Source organism: Neopelma chrysocephalum, unplaced genomic scaffold (assembly GCF_003984885.1).
Source record: "Neopelma chrysocephalum unplaced genomic scaffold, ASM398488v2 Primary Assembly neopelma1_97102, whole genome shotgun sequence".
In the NCBI taxonomy this organism is placed as follows: domain Eukaryota; kingdom Metazoa; phylum Chordata; class Aves; order Passeriformes; family Pipridae; genus Neopelma; species Neopelma chrysocephalum.
The window spans coordinates 3,342,105-3,364,711 of record NW_020925744.1 but is presented as its reverse complement, the minus strand read 5'-3'; the positions used below and the strand labels follow the sequence as shown (position 1 = coordinate 3,364,711).

Below are 22,607 nucleotides of genomic sequence, written 5' to 3'. Positions count from 1 at the left end.
AACTGAGCCTTTTTCTTGTGCGCCCTGGTAACTTCCACTGCTCCTGAACCTTTTTCTCCTGATCCTAAGTTTCAGCAAAGGTGAAGTTTAATCAGGGCTTCAGGATGAGGAGAGTAATGCTGGAAGGGCATTTGAGTGTCATCTTCTTTGTGGAAATAATTTTTACTTATTTGCCTTTAGTCCAGGAGCTGCTAATCAGTCTCTAGATGCTTTTCAGAAGAAAAAGCATAGTGGATTTCCCTCAATGAGATCAGCTGTAGGGTTCATCAGAGTCACTAAAGCTGAACTGAAATAATACTACCAAAGCAAGTTCATTTATTAGATAAATATTCTGCTCTGGCATTGACAGGACATACTTATCCTGTTAAGAGTGAAAAGAAGTGGTCCTCAGTGTAGGTTGGAGCACAGGGAAGGCATATGTGAGGCTGCATGGAAGGAGCCCAGACAGTCATGATGCAAGTGTTGGAGTTTTCTGTGCAGGATGAGGTGCTGCAGCACTGTGTGGCAAGAGTGGCTGGTGAGGTGTGAACTGTGTTGCTGCCAAGACGGTCGGCAAGCACAGCGGAGTGCAGGTGTCTCTGTGGCAGATGATACAGAGGGGAAAAGGTTTGGAGGAGGCTACTGTCAAAGCAGTGGTTTAGATAAGGCATTTCATGTCTTTGTGTGAACTGCAGAGTCTGACAGGAGAGGAAAAGGTCAGAAATCAAAGCTGTGGAAGTCATGCTTTAGTTTACATCCCACTGCTTGTCATTTTTAATCTGCACACCTGAAAAATGTTCAATTGGCTTTTGTTATAACATGTCTTCACTGGCCAGAGATGTCTTCTTCTGCAAATGTTCTTCTCTGCATTCATTATGCCTTAGCATAAGTAGTTAAAACTTATTTCAGCAGCATAGGTGTAGACTACCTTTGTATTTATAGATATTTTCTGACCGCTTATACTCAAAAGCCAAAAACAGCATTACTTAAGTCACCAGAGTTTTATTAAAACTCAAATATCTTATTATTTTAATAAATAATTCTATGTATTGAAATTAACATTCTCCAGAATATGTCTAAAATCCCATTCATATTCCACGAGCATGGTAGGGCTGAAGTCTAGTTGCTCCAATTTATTCTCATCTTGAAAGTCCTAATGCTCTTCACAAGCAGTGTAACTCAAATCAACTGCTTGAAATAAGGGTATTAAACAGTTAGAAGTCTTACATAGAAGATAAACTCTTATGATTAAATATCTAGCCTTTTTTAAACTGTGTGTGATGGTTAATGTTGAACTACAAAGTAATATTATTGTGAACTCTGGCATCCTATAATATGCCGTATAGCCTGAGCACTGCTCTCGTGGTTAAATGTTGCCAGAACAACTGGAAGTAAAATGTAGCCTGAGCTTGCCACTAGAATTTTTAAAAATCTTGTCTGAAATACTGGTCGGTCCTTATCTGAACAATAGCTGGTCAAGGAAGACTTTTTTTCTAGCAGAGACTAGATTATCAAATCTAGTATTTAAATAATTAAGACTAAAAAAATTACAAATTTTTGTTTTAAGTATGTATTTTTGTTCTTAAGTAAATTTTAGTTTCTTCAGACATCTTTCTTGTTTAAAAAATATTTCCTACATTCTTCAAGTTGTGATTTTTTAGTTTTCCTCCAACTAAAATTGTTGATCATAAAACAGGGTTTTGAGAGAAAAAAGTTGCTAAAAAATTGTAACTACTACTGATGCAACTGGCTTTTAAATAAAAGTTTTCAGATGACCAAGAATTTTATACTATGCACTGTAAGGATTAACACTTTTCATAAAACTATTCAGTTTTAATATTTGAATTATATTCTAAGGCTGAATAGTGTATATGGTGAACTCTACAACTGCTGCTTTTTGATAGCTGGTGAACTTTCTCTTTCACTCTTGAAGAGAATACATTTGTTCATAACAAGCTTTATTCCAGTTTTAGCACCTTAAGAAGCTGATAAAACACATTTTCAGAAAAATAATATAAGAGGATTCTTCTGGGACAAACTGTGAAAATCTTCGATTTTTTGTCAACCATGACTTGTACCTGTTACCTTTGTTTCTTGTAATACGTAAACTTGGAATTTCTATTGCATAATGTTTTGATCAGACAATATATGTGTGTGTGTTTGTTGCTTGTTAGTTGAAATTCCTACTTTTATGTTCAAATGAATTTTTAATAGGGAATTTTGACTCATTGCCTTAGTGAAAATGGATTTAATTCACATGATGCTTATATTTTAGATATGTTATTGTCTAGATAGTTTACTATTTAATAATGCTGCATGTAAATCCAATGCTGTACAACAAAGAAAAACCAAAAATCTTGCCGCTAGATCATGTTCTTTCACTGCATTTTCATTAAAAGTTGTACATAGAAATCTCTTAAGTAGATTTTTCACTGTGTGTATTAAAACTGCTCACTTTTACAAGCTTCAACAATGTAGTTGTGTTACAGTACAGGTACTTTGTGAATAATATGGAACTGTTAACTTGGCTTTAAGGAAAAGTTTTGAGTTAATAATTATTGTGGTGTTTTGTAATTTGAATTTATATTCAAATCCTAGTATTTGGATGTTCTGTATAGGGTTATGCATAGCTTCCTTACCAAGTAGTCCTGAGGTGTGCATTTCTTTATTTAAAATTCTTTGTTTTGAATGTTATTGAACCTGATCAGAGGATAATTCATTGTTGTGAGAAAGCTCACAAGCTCTGTAATCCAAGCTCTTGCTCAAAGAACAGCTATGAGATCAGATCAAGCTGCTCTAAGCTTTATCCACTTAAGTTTTGAAGACCTTCTGTAATGGAAACTGATAAAGTCAGGGATTTTTTGAAAGGTTTCTGTATAACATAAAAGGCAATAACTGTCTTTATATTGCACAGTGCTATTACGAACTGTGATATTTTAGGGCACACCAGCCGAATTATGGTGAATTCAATTGCTCTATTGAAAAGATTACTATTTCTTGAGTCACTCTCAGAGAAGAAATTCAAAGGTAATATGTTCCTGCTGTCAGTGTAAGCAAAGAACTGGTTAATATAGAAACTTAGACCTAGATCTTGACTTCCCCTCAACCAGCATTTGATGTTGTGAAGGCCATAGCTGTGGCCTCTTGTGCTTTACCAGCAAGAGCCTGGTGCTCTCCCCTCCTTCCCTGACCCAATTCTTGCTGCTTCCCAAACTCCTGCACTTCTGCCTAAGCTGCTGGGATCTAGCTAAAGTAGGGTTTCCTTCAAAATAGAAGTTCTTGCTAGGAAATTATTAATTTGAAAGGAAAATCTACATTGTGTTTGTATAATTATTTTTTTATGTCTGACTTTCCTGACTTTGACAATTTCTGACAAATTCTCTAAGGTATCTTTGGAATACCTAGTAAGCTATTTTCATAAGATATCTCTAATCTGAAAGGAGAGGTGGAGAGGAAGAATGACCATGTTATATGTGTTGCTTAACTCTTCAAAATTAAGAAACTCTGGAACTAATAGAGCTAATTTTAATAGCTGAGGGAATGGCTCAGAGCAAAAAACTAAAAATAATCTAATGCTTAAGAGAGTAATTTCACCATCTCCCTTGAACACCTAGGCGTTTTCTAGTTCAGGGCATGTGAATTGTTCACTTCCTGATGTTTATTTAGTGAGAACTCCAAGGGAGTGATGCAGATGATGTGAACTAGGTGTTTGAAATTAGATGATATAAGTACTATCCTCAGGGACAAGTAAGCACTCTTGAAACATACCTGTCAAATACATTCTTAGAAGAGGAATATAATTCTTATGCTATTTATATTAAAAAAACGCAAACAACCCAAGCCAAAGAAGTATTACTTTTACTATGTAATTTTCCCACTTTAATCACTTATATAATGAAAAAAAAAACCCTGTTAAAAAAAAAAAAGAGAAAGAGAGAGAAAGAAAAAGAGAGAGAAAGAAAGAAAAAAGGAAGGAAGGAAGAACTATTTTGATTAAGAAATGAAATTTCATTTTTTTTGAAGTAAATTGGTTGGGTTCAACCTATCCAAAGTATGGATGACACTAAAAGATTGTTAATACTTCAGCAACTGTAAACATTGGCTTTGTGAGTTGGGATGTGTGATACTTAACGCTAAATCCAATTCTGTAGGGTGAGTGGTTTGTGTTGGAGTTTTTTGTGGTGCCCATTATTTCACAAACATTACTTATGTTAATATTCTCAAGAATACATTTTTTGAACTGTGTTACTCATTTTAGGAGTCTACTCATAGCATGCAGTTACTTTTTTGGTCATTTTTAGGCAGTGGGGGGGGAGCTATTCTCTTTATTTTAGATTTTCCAAGTCATTTAGTTGAATAATGAGCTTTTTCTATTGTGCATTTTGATACCAGTGTGACTACTTTTTTAAATTTGTGAGCAGTGTCTGTGGAGTTTGTTTTATGGTGTGCTTTGTACATATATTATTTAGAATCTGCCGATTTTTGAGTTGTAAGATCAAACATGCAATCATCTTTTCAAGAAGAATTATTAAAGCAATGTTTTTAGAAGATCTTATGTAGACAGTTGATACCTGATGTCTTCTTTACTCCTACTTCCATCAGTGGTTTTGATATTGTTTAGTGTCATCATAGGAAACCTTTCAACCAGTAAGTAGGGATTGGGTATAAGGGTTAGGATTAAGAGAACTATAGCACCTTCCCTACGAAGACAGGCTAAGAAAGTTGGGGCAGTTCAGCCTGGAGAAGAGGAGGTTGCATGGAGACCTCACGGCAACCTTCCAGCATCTGAATGGGGCTTACAGGGAAACTGGAAAGGGACTCTGTAGTGAAAGGACAAGGAGTAATGGATACAGATTGCAAAAGGGGAAATTTAGGTTAGATATTAGCAAAAAATTTTTTACTGTGAGGGTGGTGAGATACTGGAACAGGTTTCCCAGGGACGTTTTGGATGCCCCAACCCTGGCAGTGTTAAAGGCCAGGTTGGACAAGGCCTTGAGCAACCTGGTCTATGGGGAGATATCCCTGCCCGTGGCAGGGGAGTTGGGACTAGATGATCTTTAAGGTCCCTTACAACCCTTAACATTCTATGATTTTATGATTCTATAAGCTGCAAACTGAACTTTTTCCAGGCACCATAAAGGAATCCAAGGTTGTCTGTCATATACCCCAAAAGATCTCTTAGGTGTCTTTTAAAACATTTTTTTTCAAAACTGAAAGATCACATTAGTCTCAAAGTGAACAGGCACAACAAAGAAATGCTGCAGGTCTCAATACACTATTCTCCAGAAAAAAACACAGTGAAAAATTTTAAGGGGAGTCAGTTTTGCAAAATTGTTTTTCATTTTAAAATTATCTGTGGAAAGACCTAGTCCTTTGAAACTACAAATGTCATGCTTTCTTCAGATTGGAATCCTCACTGCACACGTACCATTTTTCAGCCTCCCCATAAAGAAACAAAACCAGAAAGCCAGTAACACCTCAAGTTGCCAGGGGGAAAAAAAACCCCAAAACGCATAGCTATTGATCTCCTGAGTCTCAATGGTTTTTCAAACAGTCATGGCCCATGAGAAAAGAACGTTTTTCAGAAACAAAGGTGGAGGGGACATTTTGCAAGACAAACATACTTTTCACCAAGTCTGATCACATAAACATCACTGTCTCCTCCTCAATGGGGATAGGAAAGGTGATGCATGACAGTATTTCATAACCTAGGTACCGTGAACCATTCATGCCCATACCTTCAGCCTGGGATTAAGTCTTGATGAGAAAGTAGGGGCTTTCTTCAGAGCCTGGAATTTTGGCCATTTGTAATGAGATTTTCCTATGTCAGACTGTTCTGCAGGTAAGAGTATCACAAAGTTTGCACCTGTCTGCACACAGACATACTTTACCTCTCTAAAGAGACCTCTTCAACTTAAGCCCCAACAGCCACTTAGAAGTGTATGTTAGAAAATAAAGGACTCAGTAGCTGGTGTGTAGCTGCTTCATTTCAAGTGCAAGACTTAGTCCTCTTATCTTTGCTAACACAAAATACAGCGCTTATGCCACCATCTATATGGGTAGACAAGTGCTAAAAGAACTTTTTCAGACTTGTTCATTTACTGTTTTCTCTCCCTAAATGGACTTTGTCATTTTAATGTGTTTCTATGAAACACAAGAATAGTCTAGTCGTGCATTTCAGGGTATATATTCCCATCCACATAAAAATTATTGAACAGGTTACACAGTTTTAGAGAAAGGAAATTAAAAAGAATTTAAGATTTGTGCAGAACCATCTGCATCACTATCACATTTCAATTTTTGTGTATTTTACTCATCTCAAGGTTCACTTCATATCGACTTTGGATTATTTATTAAAATCAGCGTATAAAACATGGATGAACTTGTGCAACTTACAGTCAAGGTAGTCATGGAAGAATACCCTCTCATATGCCATCGTAAAGGAAATTGAAGTGTTGCTGAAGAGTTTTGAATTTAAAAACAAGTTAAAACCAGCTTAAAAAACCCTCAGACACCAAAAAAACGTGGCTTTTTGTCAATTTTTTATATTAAATTATAACAATTCATAACAACAATATAGTCTCAAAATACAGCCTTAATCTTTTAAAATCCACATAAACCTGCCCCCCAAAGCCATACTTGCTTGAATATTTGTTTTTAATGAAGGAACATCTCCAGTTGTTCAGTTGCTTGAGTACTTACATATCTTCACCAAAGTGTTTCACAGTGAGAGTGGTGAGGCACTGGAATAGGTTGCCCAGAGTGATTGTGAATGCCCCATCCGTGGAAGTGTTCAAGGCCAAGTTGTTTGGGACTCTGAGCAACCCGGTCTAGTGAAAGATGTCCCTGCCTGTGGCAAGGGAGGTTGAAACTAGGTGATCGTTAAGGTCCCTTCCAACCCAAGCCACTCTATGATTCTGTTCTAAAACAAACAAACTAGCCTGAATCTTTCAGTTAGTGGCTCTTTTAAAATATAGGGTCTTAGTGTCACTTTGCTCCTCTACCCTGCACCAGGTATAGTGTCTGTTTTGCCTGCTCCCATGTTCTTCTGAAACATCTCTGTGTTGCTGTCCCTCATCTGTCTGCTTTAGTCTAAGAGAAAGGATCTTTATCGCATTTTTGGGCAGCGTGGTCAAACCCAGTGGAATACTTGAAGGAAGTATTTTTTGGAAGTGGGAGGGGGGGAAGAAAAAAGCCTGTAACTGAGTACATTTTAACAAAGGTGAAGCTCCATTGGATGCATATGATTGATATAAGTTTAGACCTCTTTTACTCGTACCAGCAAGTTACTCTGCCTTCTGTGTTATTTCAGGTGTAGTGGATCATGAGATATGTGGACTTCTCATATGAGAAGTTGCATAGATAGAGAAGTAGATAGATAGATAGATAGATTGATAGATAGATAATCTGCTTCTGAAATCTGATCTGTACTGTATGGTTATGGTTTCACTGCCATCTGGTAGGCCTGATGATAAACAGACAACTATGATGACAACGTTAAAGACTAATTAATTACTATTCTTGAAACAGTATAGAACTCATTTCTCTCAAACTTCCAGGCAGAATAGGTCCTCTGGTGGACAACCAGCAAATTCTGCTACATCCGTGTGACACTGAGGTAAAAAAATACACCTGATGCCTGATGCATTTCATCCTAGATAGGCACCTGCCTAAGACTGGGCAGATGAAGTGCCATCTTGGGATAGTTCACCTTTTAAACAGCTAAATGCAGGGGAGATGGGTTTCATCCACTAAACCCTCTTTCCCAGGTCCCGCCTTTATTTGTACCTCCTGGCAATGTTGTGATCCAAAGTTTTGCTTTGTTTTGTTGTTTTCAACTGAGGCAGCACAGTGTTGTATTCTCTGACATTGTGGTCACCCTACCATGGCTCCCTGATGAGATGTTTCAATTACTCTCCCTACTCTCCAGCTTAAGGTTCCTGCACAGATAGCATAAACCTCAAGAATACTAGACTAAAAGCTCATTGATCAAATAGAAATCCAAAGGTGCTTTTTTGTAAGCCATTTCAGGATGTGTCTGTCTGAATGTGCAAACAGCGTTCAGGCTCCAAGTGAGCAAGTTGTGTTATTGAACATAATTGTGTCATATTGATTATTTTCTGTCACACTGTAGTAGGCAGTTGCCTTGCAGTGGGACTTTGATAGTGTCAACCTGCTTCTGGCAGACACAGGTAGAGTTAGAGGCAAGCACATATAAACACAGAAGTGAACTATTTTGTTGGTCAAAAATATGTACTTAATATATTCTCTTTTTGAGATTAGAAGAATAAAATGGGGAGTACAGCTAAATGGAGATCAACATGTCCTGTGGTTTTCCATTATCTTTATGCTTTGGGGAAGGTTTCTGTACCTAAAGAATCACATCTTTTGAGCTCCTTTATTATCACTACAGATGTCAGTGACATTTTATAGGACAGACAGGAGGTGGTTTGAATTGATCAGTGTTTTGATCACATAACAAGAGGCTCTGCTGAGATGAATTTAAGTTGCTGAATAGCACTTTGTTGAAATGTGGACAGCTGGCAATTTATAAGTATTCGTCAAAGTATTTCACTGTGACACCAAACAGCCATCAAGTTTTGTCTGTAATGAATTCAGTTGGCACAAATCAGCAATGAACTAGAATATAGGAGAGTTTTTTAATCAGGTCTTAAGCCATTTGGCAAATGATGGAAGCTAGAGTTGGGTGAAGGTGCTGAAATAAAATGCCCGGAATGTCTAGAACTCTGTTTCTTCAAGTATACAATAAAAAAAGCTTTATGTGTGGTCCACTTCTTCTGATCAGCTTTGATTGTATGGTAGTTGCCTTTGCAGATTTTACTCTATGGCATTGTGATGTAATGATGTTCTGTCTTCCTGATATGAAATGCAAAGCGTTTGGTTTCTAAATTAAAGTTAGAATGGTGAAAACCATTCTTCTGGGAGACTGCAATCCCACAGGTAATCAAGAAGTAATTTTCTTCAAATAACATGGCTCAGACAAAAAAACCAAACCAAACCTCTGAAAGTGAATTGACTGAATTCTACTAAGTTATCCAACTCTAGTAGTTTGCCAAAGGAAGAAGAATTAAAGTTTTTTTTTCTACTCAGTATAGTGATAATAGGTATAGAATTAAGATATGGGTTTGTTGTCTGAAGCCAAATGCATGTAGGCAATACATTCAGAGTAATTTGGCGTGAATTTTAAGAGGTCAAATTTTAATAGCTTCCTACATGCCTGAAGTGTGATCTAACTGATCACTGCGTATGACTGTGAATTACCTGTTCACTTTATATGGGAAATACTTTGGAATTTAATGTATTTATGTGACGACACCAATGGTGTAGTGCCTTCCTTCTGTACTCTTCCAAGATTTTAGTATTCTGGTTTAATTCCACTTTGGCACTTTGGGAATCATTTGTGCTGGGCTTATGTTCAGCACAGTGGAAGGCTGAGGAGAGCTGGCTTTTAAACATCTTCATATCATGGTGTTTGCCTTACCCTTTCCTTTGTCTAGGGGCCTTATCAGGGAAGGTGAAATAGAGCTTGCAATATTAGAAAACAAACATGCTGAAATGTGGCACATAGGCATAGCCTTGTGAAAGAATGAAAGCTCAGCATCTGCTGTGCTGGCTGTGAACTCACAACTAGCAAAACTCATGTGCAACTTCAATCTTTCCCTGTTAGATTTGTGATGAGTTAAGTAAGATGGGACAGAGAGAGAAGAGAGGAGCCAAGCTTTATATTCTTCTTTGAAACTGTTACATCAATTAAATGTTGAATTGGGAAGAACAGATCTATAAATTACCACATTTTAACTTCCAGCTCAGTTCTTGAGACAAATGGTCTGCATTATTCTGAAAAGATGAAGGAAACCTAAGATCACTTAGTCTAGGCTGAGCAAATGAAAACTATCAACTCCAGTTAATTAAGGAAGGTGCCATGTTAGGTTTTTTCTTTAAAAATGCAATTTTTTACAATAAGAGAGAGAGAGGACCTTATATAGGGACTTCTTCCTCTGAATGTTAACCTGCAGTTCATGGGAAAAATATGAGTATCAGAGACTTCCCATGTATTAAATTTATTCTTTTATTTCACCCATTTAATTTGTTTTTAGTAAATTTGTCTCTAGGATCAACATAGGGCAAGCAATTTAGTCACTTCTTGAATTCAGATTTGGTTTAAATAAGGCAAATTTAATACTTTCATTCTCCTAAAGAACTGTAATGGGAAAAAAATAGGAGTTGCAGTATCCACTTGTGTTACAACTCACTTGTGAGTTGTTTTTTTCAAACCTGTACAGTCCATAAATGCTTTACTGTGATCATATTATGTGACTTACTGCTTGTTCTTCAAAGTACTTTCGACATCTCCATAGATGGTTTATTTTGGACTTTATATATAGGCTATTGACTCTTAAGCAATTGTATGGCTATTACAGAAGATAAATGAAACTTAATTAAATTTTCAAATTTCCCACATAGCTTCAGTTCCCTTAATGGAATAAGCTTATTTTGTTGTCAGCATGTAAACTGACAGTTCATCTCCACGCTAACTGTGCAATTAATGCATGTCATATTTACTGGAATAAGCAAACTGGCAATTGTAAAGCAAAAGTGAGTTGCACCAGTAGTCATTGCTTGATATGGTAAGATAACCTAATGTACTGTCTGGGTGGAGGCCATCATAATTCAGAATCTTTAGATGACTGCCTAATCACATAGAACTATTTCTGTTGGTGGCCTAGTGGTTAGCGTGCAGGACTTTCACTGCTGCGACCACGGGTTCGAATCCCGGTCTCCTGGCCTGATGGAGGTCGTTAGCCCTGTGTGGCCATCCATCTATGAGAAGGACACTCTAAACAAACCTACGTCCTGAGGACCTCACTGCCATTGTCCAAGCTTGCTTGGCCCCGGCAGATGAACCTTAGGATTAAAGGGTGGGCTCAGTTCAGCGCAGGCTGTGTCTCACCTAAAAAATCCATTGCGCAGGCTGGAAAGGTAAAAGACCTTTCCCCAAATCTTCGTTCGCGAAGATGGGCCATTATTATTTCTGTTGGTCATTCTGTAAGAATGCTGTAAGAATGCTGGTAGTGTTGTGAGGCCCTGCAGCTGTAATGAGTGTTCTGCTGAGGTCAGTGTTTGCTATGGAAGACAGGAACCAGCATTAAGGAGTCTTAGAGGCTGAGCTGTCCTGTGGTATCAGTAACAGAAGGTTCAGCTAAGATCTAAAATAGACACTTGTAAATCTTTCACACTGAACTACTTGTAACAGCTACTCTGTCTTCAGCAGCGGCACAACACACTCCAGTTACAGCTGTGATGGAACCTAGAAATGCAGATAGAGGCTTGTGCTGAGGATCACCACTGACATGTGGTGTCTATCAGACATACAGGGTTGGGAGAGGTCCCTTTAGCCCTGTCACTGCTCTGCATGTGGCTGGGGTTGCCCAGAGCGTAGCTTTTACTGTCTTCACTCTGTTATTACAGAACTGAAAATCTGTGCTGAGCTCCATAGAATCAACTTGTAGCTGCCACAGCCTCGTGGGTCACATCTATACAGTTAAATAAAATGTACCTTGGCACTGAGGGCTGAACTGTTTCCTCATGTGAAGCAGTGATGCTGCATCTCTTCTGTGCCTATTCAGTGTCCTTGCAACTGTAAGACACCGTTACTGTGTCTTGTACAGAGTCTCTTTCCAGTTTGGCATACTTGCAATGATTGGAGGGCTTCATTGCCACCCACTTGAGTGGTATTCTTGCACAAAAGCACAGATCTACATTGCATGCCCGGAAGTATTTCAAATGGGAATGGGAGGTTTACAGATCCCACAAAGCCTCAAAGACTGTAGAGATGGAAGGGTGCTAAACCTCACTATGTGCAAACTGTGCTTAGAATCTCCCAGCTGTGACTTGCAAAGAGTGCAAACTCCCCAGTCCATACAGCCTTTGAAGCTCAGGGATTTTTGGCCATGAGCGGAAGGAGTTGTCCTTGTCGTTACTACCACAGCATTTTTGTGGTAAAGCTAGGGAAGTTTCTCAAACTCAACAAGGTGTAATTGAGAGCACAGTTCAGAGAAATTGTTAAAATATGAATAGCAGTCAATAAATGAGAGCTCTGGTGAGAGATGTGTAGGAAAGTCAAATATTCTATTCTGTTACATTTCTGAGAGAGTGCAATTTGATTCTGTGCACGCACAAATTGTTGTTATTTTAGGATTTTTTTAAAGAAAATTGGGGGTTTGTGTAGCCAGGGGCCTCAGCAGAATTAAATCCATACTAATTCAGAGTGTGAATTTGCAGTTAAACTGCTTTAAATTCTTGTGTGTACAGATGATTTCCACAATGAAAGTGGCCATAATTCAGATCATTTTAGTGTCAGGATCACTGTGTCCTAGTATCTGACTTGCTGATAGCCACATCATCTAATTGCTTTCTTAAAGTGATTAAGTGCCATAGATGCCAGAGCCAATTTTACTTTCTTTGCAGCCAGATACCTAGTCATTTTAGAAAATAGGATGTAAGTTCCTAAATAACTTTGTTGCTTTTGAAAATGTAACTTTGCTGGAGTGTTTGATGTATTCAGCACCATAGCAACAGCAAGGAATTATGCTTAATGTTCAATGCACTAAAAAACTTATTTGGTATCAGTTGTGAAAAATTATGAGGTACATTACAGATCTGAGAATAAACTACTTCCAATTATGACAATATGCAGCTTCAATAAAGGAATAAGGGCAACTTTTTTTTTTTACTTTTTCAAATATGTGATAAGATTTTAGGTCTGCAAGGTCTCACAGGCATGAGAATAAAATACTTGCATTGATACTGGTAAGTAATCTTAGTAAGGGAGCAAGGGCAAATATTTTTTAATATTTCAGAGATTGTGATAATTGTTAGGTTGATAAGGTTTTAATGATTAGTGCAAAAAAGCTAGAAATTAATTAGCCATACTTGCTCTTTCAAAGAGCTAAAAGTTATGAGAAGGAGCTACTGTTTTTTGTTTATGTTCTATGGCCTTCATGAAGAGATAACCAAATGTCTGTTTAATATATAAAATTAAATTACTAAGATAAAAACGAGATCTTTTTAAAAGTATAAAATTAAAAGTTGAGCCTCTTCAGAGAAATCAGGGACTATCTTCAGGTTAAATATGAGTCTTTTGCTTTGTGATACAGTGTACAAAAACATGCTTAAAACTGTTCCTGGCAGTGCAATTTTAATGAGAAATGGAGTTCAAATGTCACCTGTGTAAACACATCCAGCGTGAAGTAACAGACAATACAAGAAACTTGGAAATGTCGTTGTTTCTCTTTTGTTCCCCCTTTTAACTTCGGTCAGGACTAGGACCTAAGTCCCTGATGGGTAGAGATCGTTGCTGAAGCATTAATTTTGTATTAATAACTAATGGAATGCGTTTCAAGAGCTCTTCTGTTCTGTTGACTCTTAGCATTTCAGTAAGCAGTGAACATCACCAATACTTAGCCATTTTTAGCTCTGGCTTTGTTGCCTTTTGCAGGAATACCATGCTGGGTTGCCAAAGGTAATATTTATGAGAAATTTTCCTTCCTTAAAAAGAATTTCATATCCAATCTATTCCCCAGTGGTAAATTCCCATATTGAAAGCAATGTGTGTTGTAGTGGTTTCTATAGGCCCTGTAATGAATGAAGGCTGTATTATAAAACACAGAGCATGGATTTAGATGGTGGATCTAAATAGGGTATAGCCAGCAATTTGCCATGCGTAGTGGTCTGCTATATAGTGGAAAGAGTCTATATCAACTTCTTTTGTGATTTTCACCCATAAAGTCTACAAAGCTAGTGATCTTTCCCAGTGAGCTGATAAGGCACAGCACAAGAGCTGCCTAAGAGCAGGACTGCCTGTAACAGAAATGGAAAGACAACTCTTCTCCTGTCCATGGGCTCCATGGGTACTCTGGGTGATTGAGAATGCAGCCAAGAGCATGGTCAAGCTGAAAGACTATATGAAAGTGAAAGATCATATATGAAACACCTTGAAGGAGAAATCTGTAGTATCTGCATATATGGAGCTGCCCAAATTTGCAGAAAAAGCTTCTGCATTTGTCTTCTACGTTGAGATAGAAATTAGGAGTTCAAGTACGTTGTAGCTCAGAGTTGAGAAAAGGGGTGTGCAAAACAAAGCAGTACATCCTGGAGTGGGATAAACCTTCAACATTCATACAGAATAATAGACTCCCAGAAACATAATGCTCTCACCTGCTGATTTCATCCATCCAGCTGCCTTTCTCGCTTTCCAGCAGGTGTGTATGGCTTTGATAGCAGGCACCTCACTTGAAGTACCATGTGCCTCAAGGGCCTCCTTCATCTCTTTTGCTACGAGCTGATTCACAACCATGTTTCCCTGGTTTTGTGCTAATGTAACTCCACTGAGATCGTGTAGATATTCCTTATCCCAAATGGAAGAACAGATCTTTCATGCTCTGTTAATGTTCCTTCTTCTCTCCTTGGGGGAGCTATCCTCCTTTGCTAAAAATTCTTTTGAATACTCTAATTAAGGATAAGGATCTCTTTGAATATTAATTAGTTTTTCATTGGCCTTACTCAAAATATTTAACTCAAAGCAATTTCCTGGTAATTATCTCTGGATTATAATTTTGAGAGGCGTTACTTCTTTTAAAATGAAATCCAGTTTATCAAATAAGGCTTCCTTTTGTATGTGTCCAGTTAATCACAACTACATAAACCAATAAGCAGTGGCTGTGAAGATGCAATTTTTTTTTTTGTTTCTTAAGTTTTCTTCTTACAACACCTGTCGTTCCTACCATAGCTTTCCCTCTTTTGCTATTCTTTAATTATTTAACTGAATGACTCTGTCCCTCGCCTTGTGTACATAATGCAGAGTTTTTTGAGTGGTTTAATCTACTGGGCCCATACAAGCAGAAGTTCTGTACAAAAGTTAAAATGGCAGAACAACTCAAAACCATGTCTCTTCCTGGAATGGTGGGATAGAACCTGGTCCACTCCACTGCTCTTTCTTCAACTTCCCACTCATTGTAGGGCTCCTAATTAGGTATAATTCAATAGAGGACAAAACTCCCTTCTGTTTCCAATTTTGCTTTGAATGTTCAAGAGAGAGGGAGAGATTTCCATATCATTATCAAGGGTTTATGGTGCTTTGGACTAGCAAGTGGACAAAGTCCCCAAAACCATATTGTTTAAATACTTTCCATCATAAAGTAGCTTTTTGAAATCTCTGAAAAGGGGTGAAATTGCAAAAATTCCTGTTTAAATCAGGACATAAACTGAGGAGATTAAGTTTCATTTTCAGAATGAATGGGAGGAGGGTTCTTGTGAGTTTTTAGGAATACCTTGAGGGATGCTGCAATCCCCCACTGTGCTAACAGAGTCAACATCTCCATCTAATCAGACAGTCACGTAATTTCAATGTAGGCAATAGGAAGAGTAGCTTGTTGCAGAGATCTCACCCTTCCAGCTTTCAGCATTAACTGAAGCTTATTTAATATGGAGGACCTTTTGCAGAATTGCTTTCCAAATGCACTGTAGAGTTTTACATAAACCAAATAGTTGCCTTACACTTCCAAAGAGAAGAAGCAACACTACTTGTGTTCAGTGGTCTTCTTGGATAGTACTGCAACAGAACCAAAAGGTTCACAATGCCCCTGGACTTCATCAAGCATGAAGAGCTGCTCTGTAAGGCTCACCAGCCAGGCTAACAGAAGGGATCACCCCTTGCAGCCAGCACAGCTGATACATTGTTACCTGCTGGTTGATATACCTCTCCTGGTGTTTGGTAATGCTCACTCCACCAGGCTCTTGGGCTGCTTCCAACACATGCCACTATTTATAATCTGGGCAGCAGCTACAAGGACTCTGCTCTGTTCATATTTGTCAAGTCTTATGGATTTAGTTACCATAGCGGAATCCACATTTTGTGGTGAAAGTACTGCATTCTTTCTCAGCTATATTCCTCCTTATTTCTGCTGTCCCAAGATAGGGCTGCTCACTACACACCCACAGTGCACATCACAGTGATACCTGAAGGAAAGAATTTACGCACGGAATAACTTTAGTTTTTTGAAACAGTGACTATGCTATAGAATAATTTTAAAATTAATTTTATGCAATGAATGCAGTAATAAACTCCCTAAATAATAAGAAAGCAGAATTCTGCACACATTTTATTTCAATAAATCTGAAATAAAGCTTAAACCATGTTATTCAGTGTTGGTACTGCATACAACTTTGCAAACAATGAATAAACAATAATGATTCCAAAAGCAGAAACTTGATTTGAAGTGCTTTTGTTTCTTTGCTTCATGAAGGCCTCTCTCAAAATACCTTCATTCTGAATGCAACTCATTAATGTGTGCTTCCCCCTCCTTCCGTTTGCAAGCCTTCTCCAGCTGGCTAAATATGGTGACTGGAGCTTTTCGGATTAATTTTCCTTAAGTGACCTACTTTACAGAGAAAGATAATCATGCATTTATAGCCTCTGGCACACTATTCAGGTCACAGATGGACAGATACCAAAGCTATTCTTCTGTGATTTACTGGGCTTGTAACTAATCCCCAGTGAGAAAGGGGATCGGCCTGATGTTAATTAGTTTGAATGCCTAAAAGTATGGAAGGAAGATCATTGACTCCAGTTTTCAGAGGGTGTCACAGTTAGGCTGAGTGATACCAGCCATCAGTTTTTCTAGGACTGTTTTGTGCAAGTGATTGAATTACCGAATGTCAAAGATATTAAACACTTGACTTTGAATCCTTTGCCTTGATGGGGGAGAACCATGTGGTATTCTGACTGGACATGTCTGATATTTCAGATGTACCAGATTCCATGGCCGGCACCAAGGGTAAGAGATTCGGGAGAGTTTTGACCTTTTGCTTGCTAACAGGTGCTTGTGATCCCATGAACAGTTGTTATGATCAGACCCAAACCTCTGCTATGAGGGTTTTTTTTTATTAACATGATCGGTTGAGCCAACAGAACTCATATTTTGCTATTATCCATTAGAGGCCCTTTCTCCCTCTTAGTAACGGGATGTATGCAAAACAGCTTTTCCTCTTGCTTTCAGATGTTAAGAAGTTTCACACAGAAATGACCAGGTTTTAATCTCTGTTAGAGTATTTTTAATAGTTTGGGGGAGTTTTTCATGTTGAAAAACAGGAAACAAGCATGGTTCCACATGAAGGATGATTGGTGTTTTTTTTAAAGCACTGTCTTGAAACTTTGTGTCAGGCAGTCAGTGATGTTAGTTCTCATAGGTTTGAAGCAGTAAGCTGTCAGCAGAGGCTTTCAGAAGAAAACAAAACATGTATGCAGGTTGAATTCTTGTACCACAGGACTGCAAGTGTGTATGCCTGCGTGTCCCCAGGTGTGTACACACAGCTTTGCACCACAGCGCAAATTTGGAAGGCGTTCTGGTGGAAGTCACACTACACTTTGGATCACTGTGATCTCTGAATAAGTGTTTGCGTTTCAAGTGCTTTGTAGAGCACATATTCTCAGAACATGTGAGGAATTATTCAGATTTGGTTTAGATATTTACAGCTGTTAAGACAAGCTGACAGGGCTGTGTGTGTATTTTCTATGACAGAATCTAATGCCACTGAGGGCAAAATCAATTCCTTTTAGCAAAAAGCCTTTCAGACAGGAATTAAGTAAAAGGTTTTAGGGAGAAAGAGTATATGCAGCCCTCCTGTATCTATCCCAAGAGACTCTAGTGCAGCTGTTCCACCATCAGAATTCTGGCTATGTGCTTTAGCAGTTGTTGGCAGCCCTTTGAAGTTTCCACATGTGGCCATTAGCTTCTGAATCTGTGTGTTCCTTCTCACAGGTGTTAGCCCCAGCATCTTCTCCTCCAAGGTAGAATTCTTGTTGTGTCTGAATCATACATTTCTCAGTGTTTCCTCAGGAAGTGCTGTAAATTTGTACCAATGTAGCTCTACAGATACAGGCATCAATGAAGATACTCTCAGTCTAGCTTAAGAAGAGCCTCCTGTATGTGTGCTTTTATCTGGTCCTAAAGTAATTAATCTAACTCCATTTTTAACGAAAGTAATCCACAGAGCATAATTTAATTATCTTTCTGTTTCTCAAGAAGGTATTTGAGAAAAGTCATCAGAACTGCCAAGATTGGTTATGGGCTATTTTAATCAAATTATGATTTTATGAAACAAAAAATCCACATCTTTGGTTTTGTGTTTCCTGGTATGATACCCATTAAGAAGAAACAGGGTAAGTCTAGATAGTTGGGAAGTCATTGTATATTATACAAACCTAGATAATTTAAGTAATGTGTGCCCATTTTATGGAGCTATAGTAGACTCTCTAGAAGATACAATAGCAATTATTTGTAGAAAAAAAAAACAACAGTATATGCTACAAGTTAGTAACACCTACATTGCAATAGGGCATGTTCCTGCCCACTACATAGATCCCTTGGGGGAAGAAAAGTACGGTTTGGAAATAATACTGATGCATTTCTATTGAGAAAAACCAATTGAAAAATAACCAGCTCCAAAGAAACCCTACAGTTTTTGAACCAGGGTAACCATAGCAGTAATGGAAAATACATGCTTCGTACTTCATGCTGACATCCCATTATACAAGGAATAACTTAAGAGCTCCTGGCTATTTTCTTGAGAGGCACTGTAGCAAGGGCAGCAGGTAAAGGTGAAAGTGAGACACACCACAAATCACCCTCATGTTATTACTAATCACTCCCTGAGAGTCTGTCTCCTGGGTTCTTTGTGGCTTACAGGGGTATCATTGTGGATATACCCATTATTACATTAAAAAAAAATTAACTTCCTTAGGATAATAAATGATCAAATAGTTCTCAGCCTGTAACTGTCTCAGAGACAGCTGTGTTACATCAGTATAAAATTTTGTGTGCATGTTTATTCTGTGGACAAGATGAATAGTAAGGCGCATTTTGTAAGAATGTATCATAATTTGCTACTAGCATAATTTGCTAGTAGCTAGTAGTTGCTAGTAGTCCTGCAGGACTACTAAATGGAACTATTCACTTGCATGAAACTGTTGGAGTGGATATTTTTTTGCCTGATCAGAACATCAAGAAGGAGTTATGAATATAATAACAAACTAGATATTTTTAGCATTTTTAGCAGAATTTGTTGATCTGCTGGACTACTATAAGTGAAAATTAAGTTTGATTAGAGAAACAGAAGAGTAGACATAGTTCCAGAAATCTGTACTTATCTTCTTGAATATGTGAGTCAGTGTTCCCTGAATGAAGTAGGATCATCATTATTTTAGTTTAGTCATTTAAGATCTAAAATTTCCAGTGGTGAATTTCTAATTAGTTGTATAGATCACAAAACTATAAAGCAATTTCAAAAAACCCATATTCCTCTCTGAAGCAACTTGTACTCCTGCTTAAGGGGATGAAGCAGTGTATTTGGAAGGAAAGGCTGGAGCACAGAAGAATCAGATATGTTGTTTTAGTGAAACAGTACACGTGATCTGAATTGGTAATGAATGTTCCTTGGTGTCTGGTTCATTCTGAACACCTAAGAAGCATTTATAGGAGTCATAATGTATTTGAAATATGCTTCAGTGGGATAGACTTTGCATATGCAGGAAGTGGAAGAAACTAAGTGGAAAAAATGATGGCAATGTTTCATTGTACATGTGTACAAAGTTCAAATCTATAAACTTACATGTAAAATAACAGTAAATTCTAATTAAATTAATCATATTAACATATAAACAAAATAAAATATTATAATAATTGATCATAATTCATCACTAACCTGTATACAAAATCATTTTGGCCAGATTTACAGATCTTTGGTTTTCAATGATGTCTTTCATAGTATGCTAATTAGGCAAAATTAATAATTTTCCATGTTGGTATGTACTTCACATGCTGTTGGTGAGCTATTTGCTTAATACATTTATCGGATGTATCTGAGATATTTTTCCCTTGCACACTGAGTGTAAAGATAGGGTCTGCGGATGATGTCAAACTAATTATCTGGAAAATTCAAGCCCTGTGTGTGTTCAGAGAATGACTAAATTGTAAGCAGGATTTTTCTCTATCAGCTACTTCAGTAAACCTCAGCATCAGCTTCCACTTTAAAATAAAACAGTAATTAATCTATGCTACTTGATCTTTATTCTCTTTGCTGATATTACTGAGGAAAAACATATTAATATTATAAAATGAAAAATCTTTGAGTTTGCAAGTTCAAATTAAATATGGTATTTAATAAAGTATATTTCAGGAATAGAAGACTTGCATTAAGGCAACCAGGCTGTACTTCCAAAGCATTATATTATCTCTCTTTAATCAAGTCAGTGACAAACCTTTTTCTACAATATATTTCAAAAAATAGTAGATTAAAAAAGCACTCTCATTCAATGTGCATATATTAAAATAGTGACTAATCATACATATGTTCTAGAATTGCATGCTGTTCCTTTTGAGAAGCTGATGTGTATTTCATAATCTTTAACATTTTGTTTATAAAAATACCCTGTTGAACTGGGAGAATAGATGTTGTTTTCCAATAATGCTATACCTATACTTTCTTAATTTATAGTTTTGATTATTTGAGCATTTGAATTATCCTTTGGTCATTCAGTCATAGGATGTTTTGCATAATTCTATGTTTCCTGGGTATTAAAAAAATTATAATACATTTAAAAGAATAAAGGAAGAGATTTGAGGGTTCTGACCGTTCTCATTCTGTCTGTGCAGCTCGACAATCAGCAAGCATTGGGAGGCAGAACTGGCCACGCTCAAGGGTAATAATGCTAAGCTCACAGCAGCCCTGCTGGAGTCCACTGCCAATGTGAAACAATGGAAACAGCAACTTGCTGCATATCAGGAGGAAGCAGAACGTCTTCATAAGCGGGTGAGTTGTGGCAAATGGCCAGGATCCTTGAGGTGGAAGTACTGATGGCTCTATTCACTCATTTTCAAGTAAAACAAGTTTATTGTTGGGGCTTTAGGTTAATCTTTGAGATGGAAATTAATGATATCTTTAAAGTATCTCCTCCAGTGGAAAGTTATTTGGTTTGTAGAAGTTTTTTTCCTGCAAAGGTTATTGTTGTGAGAAGAGTTACCTTATGATGTTTGTCAGCTTTCACTCTTCATTTGATGCCATCACATTTGTTTCGTGACGTCCTCATAGCATTACGATTTAGTCCCTCCTGCATTTAAGCCCACAGAAACTTGACATCAAATCTGTAAGTTAAAGAAACTTTGTTGTAGTTTCCTCATATAAGAAAGATGAACAGCTTCCTCTCATTCTTGCATGTGAAGAAAGCTGGGCAACATAAACACAACTGAAGAACAAGATCATTATATGCAACTACAGATCTGCACCCATTTTCATACAGAAGTGAACTAAAAGTTAGTTCACAGTGGGGGAAGGAAGAACGATGTTTGAGGAAGGAATAAATTAGGAAAGCTAAATTATGAAGGCTAAATTATGAAACTAAATGTTCAATATCTTAATTTCTATTCTCTTTTGACATGTAACTCTCTCTATATTGTATAATCTATTGACCTTTATCCATATAAATTTTTAATCGTAGCATAGGACACGTGTCTGTGCAAAATGAAGGCAAGATTAACACATATGGAGGAAAGATGTCTTTGATTAAACTGTTTCACTTCTGTTAATAGAGATTAACTTAGAAAAATATGAAGGAGATGTACTTAACACTGGAGAGGTACTACTTACTAGGGCATGTAGTCATAGAACAAGGGGGAATGGCTTTAAACTGAAAGAGGGTAGCTTTAGATTAGATGGTAGGAGAAAATTCTTTGCTGTAAGGGTGGTAAAACACTGACAGAGGTTGCCCAGAGAAGCTGTAGATGCCTCATCCCTGACAGTGTTCAGTGGGGTTGAACGCATCCAGGTTGGATAGGGCTTTGAGCAACTTGGTCTAGTGGAAGGAGTCCCTGGCCATGGCAGGGCATTTGGAACTAGGTGATCTTTGAGGTCCATTTCAACCCAGGCCATACTGAGTCAATGATACTTAGTTAAGAAAAAAATGCAAAAAATCCCAAACTGAACCATTGTGCTTTTTCGCATGAAAGCAGGTTTCATGAATATGCTGACAAAGAAGGGGAGGTCAAGTAGTAGATATAGCAGACCTCCTGGTTTGGTTTTACATTTACATTTACGTTGGTTTTACATTTTACATTGACCGGTAGGAAATAAAGAATGGCAATTACAGCTAGCCAAATCCTGCAAATTGCAAAGACTTCTTTCAGACCTATGCTGGACCTGTCTAACTGGAGGCTGTTCAAGTAGTCCCAAGAATAAAGGTCATATTCATCTGAGGGGAGGGGAGTTCAGTAGGCTACAATTAACCTGGAAATGTGGCAGAGAATCAAGAATTTAGGAAACCTGGGGAAATGGCAAGTTGTTGGGGATGTTCTGTACGTAGACTGACTTGCAGACAATGATCTTGAAGTCCCAGCCAAATGATTTGATAGAGAAGAACGACAATTTCCAATGGACTGTAACTGTGTGTGCTATAGCTGACCGGACAAAGTGCATGAAATGTAATTAAGACTGGTGCTTTTTCTAAGTGCTTTCAGTCAAGAAATTGACAGTTGCTGACAAAACTTCTTTGCTTC

At 37.6% G+C, this 22,607-nt stretch overlaps 1 protein-coding gene across 1 annotated transcript in view; it reads left to right on the top strand.

Annotated features, from left to right (window-relative positions):
• Positions 1-22,607, top strand: part of HOMER1 (homer scaffold protein 1) — an 85,843-nt gene that overhangs the window by 42,041 nt on the left and 21,195 nt on the right. Inside the window, exon 6 of the mRNA XM_027671499.1 lies at positions 20,712-20,868. Coding sequence (XP_027527300.1) covers positions 20,712-20,868 — 157 coding nt within the window. The remainder of the gene's footprint in view (positions 1-20,711; positions 20,869-22,607) is intronic.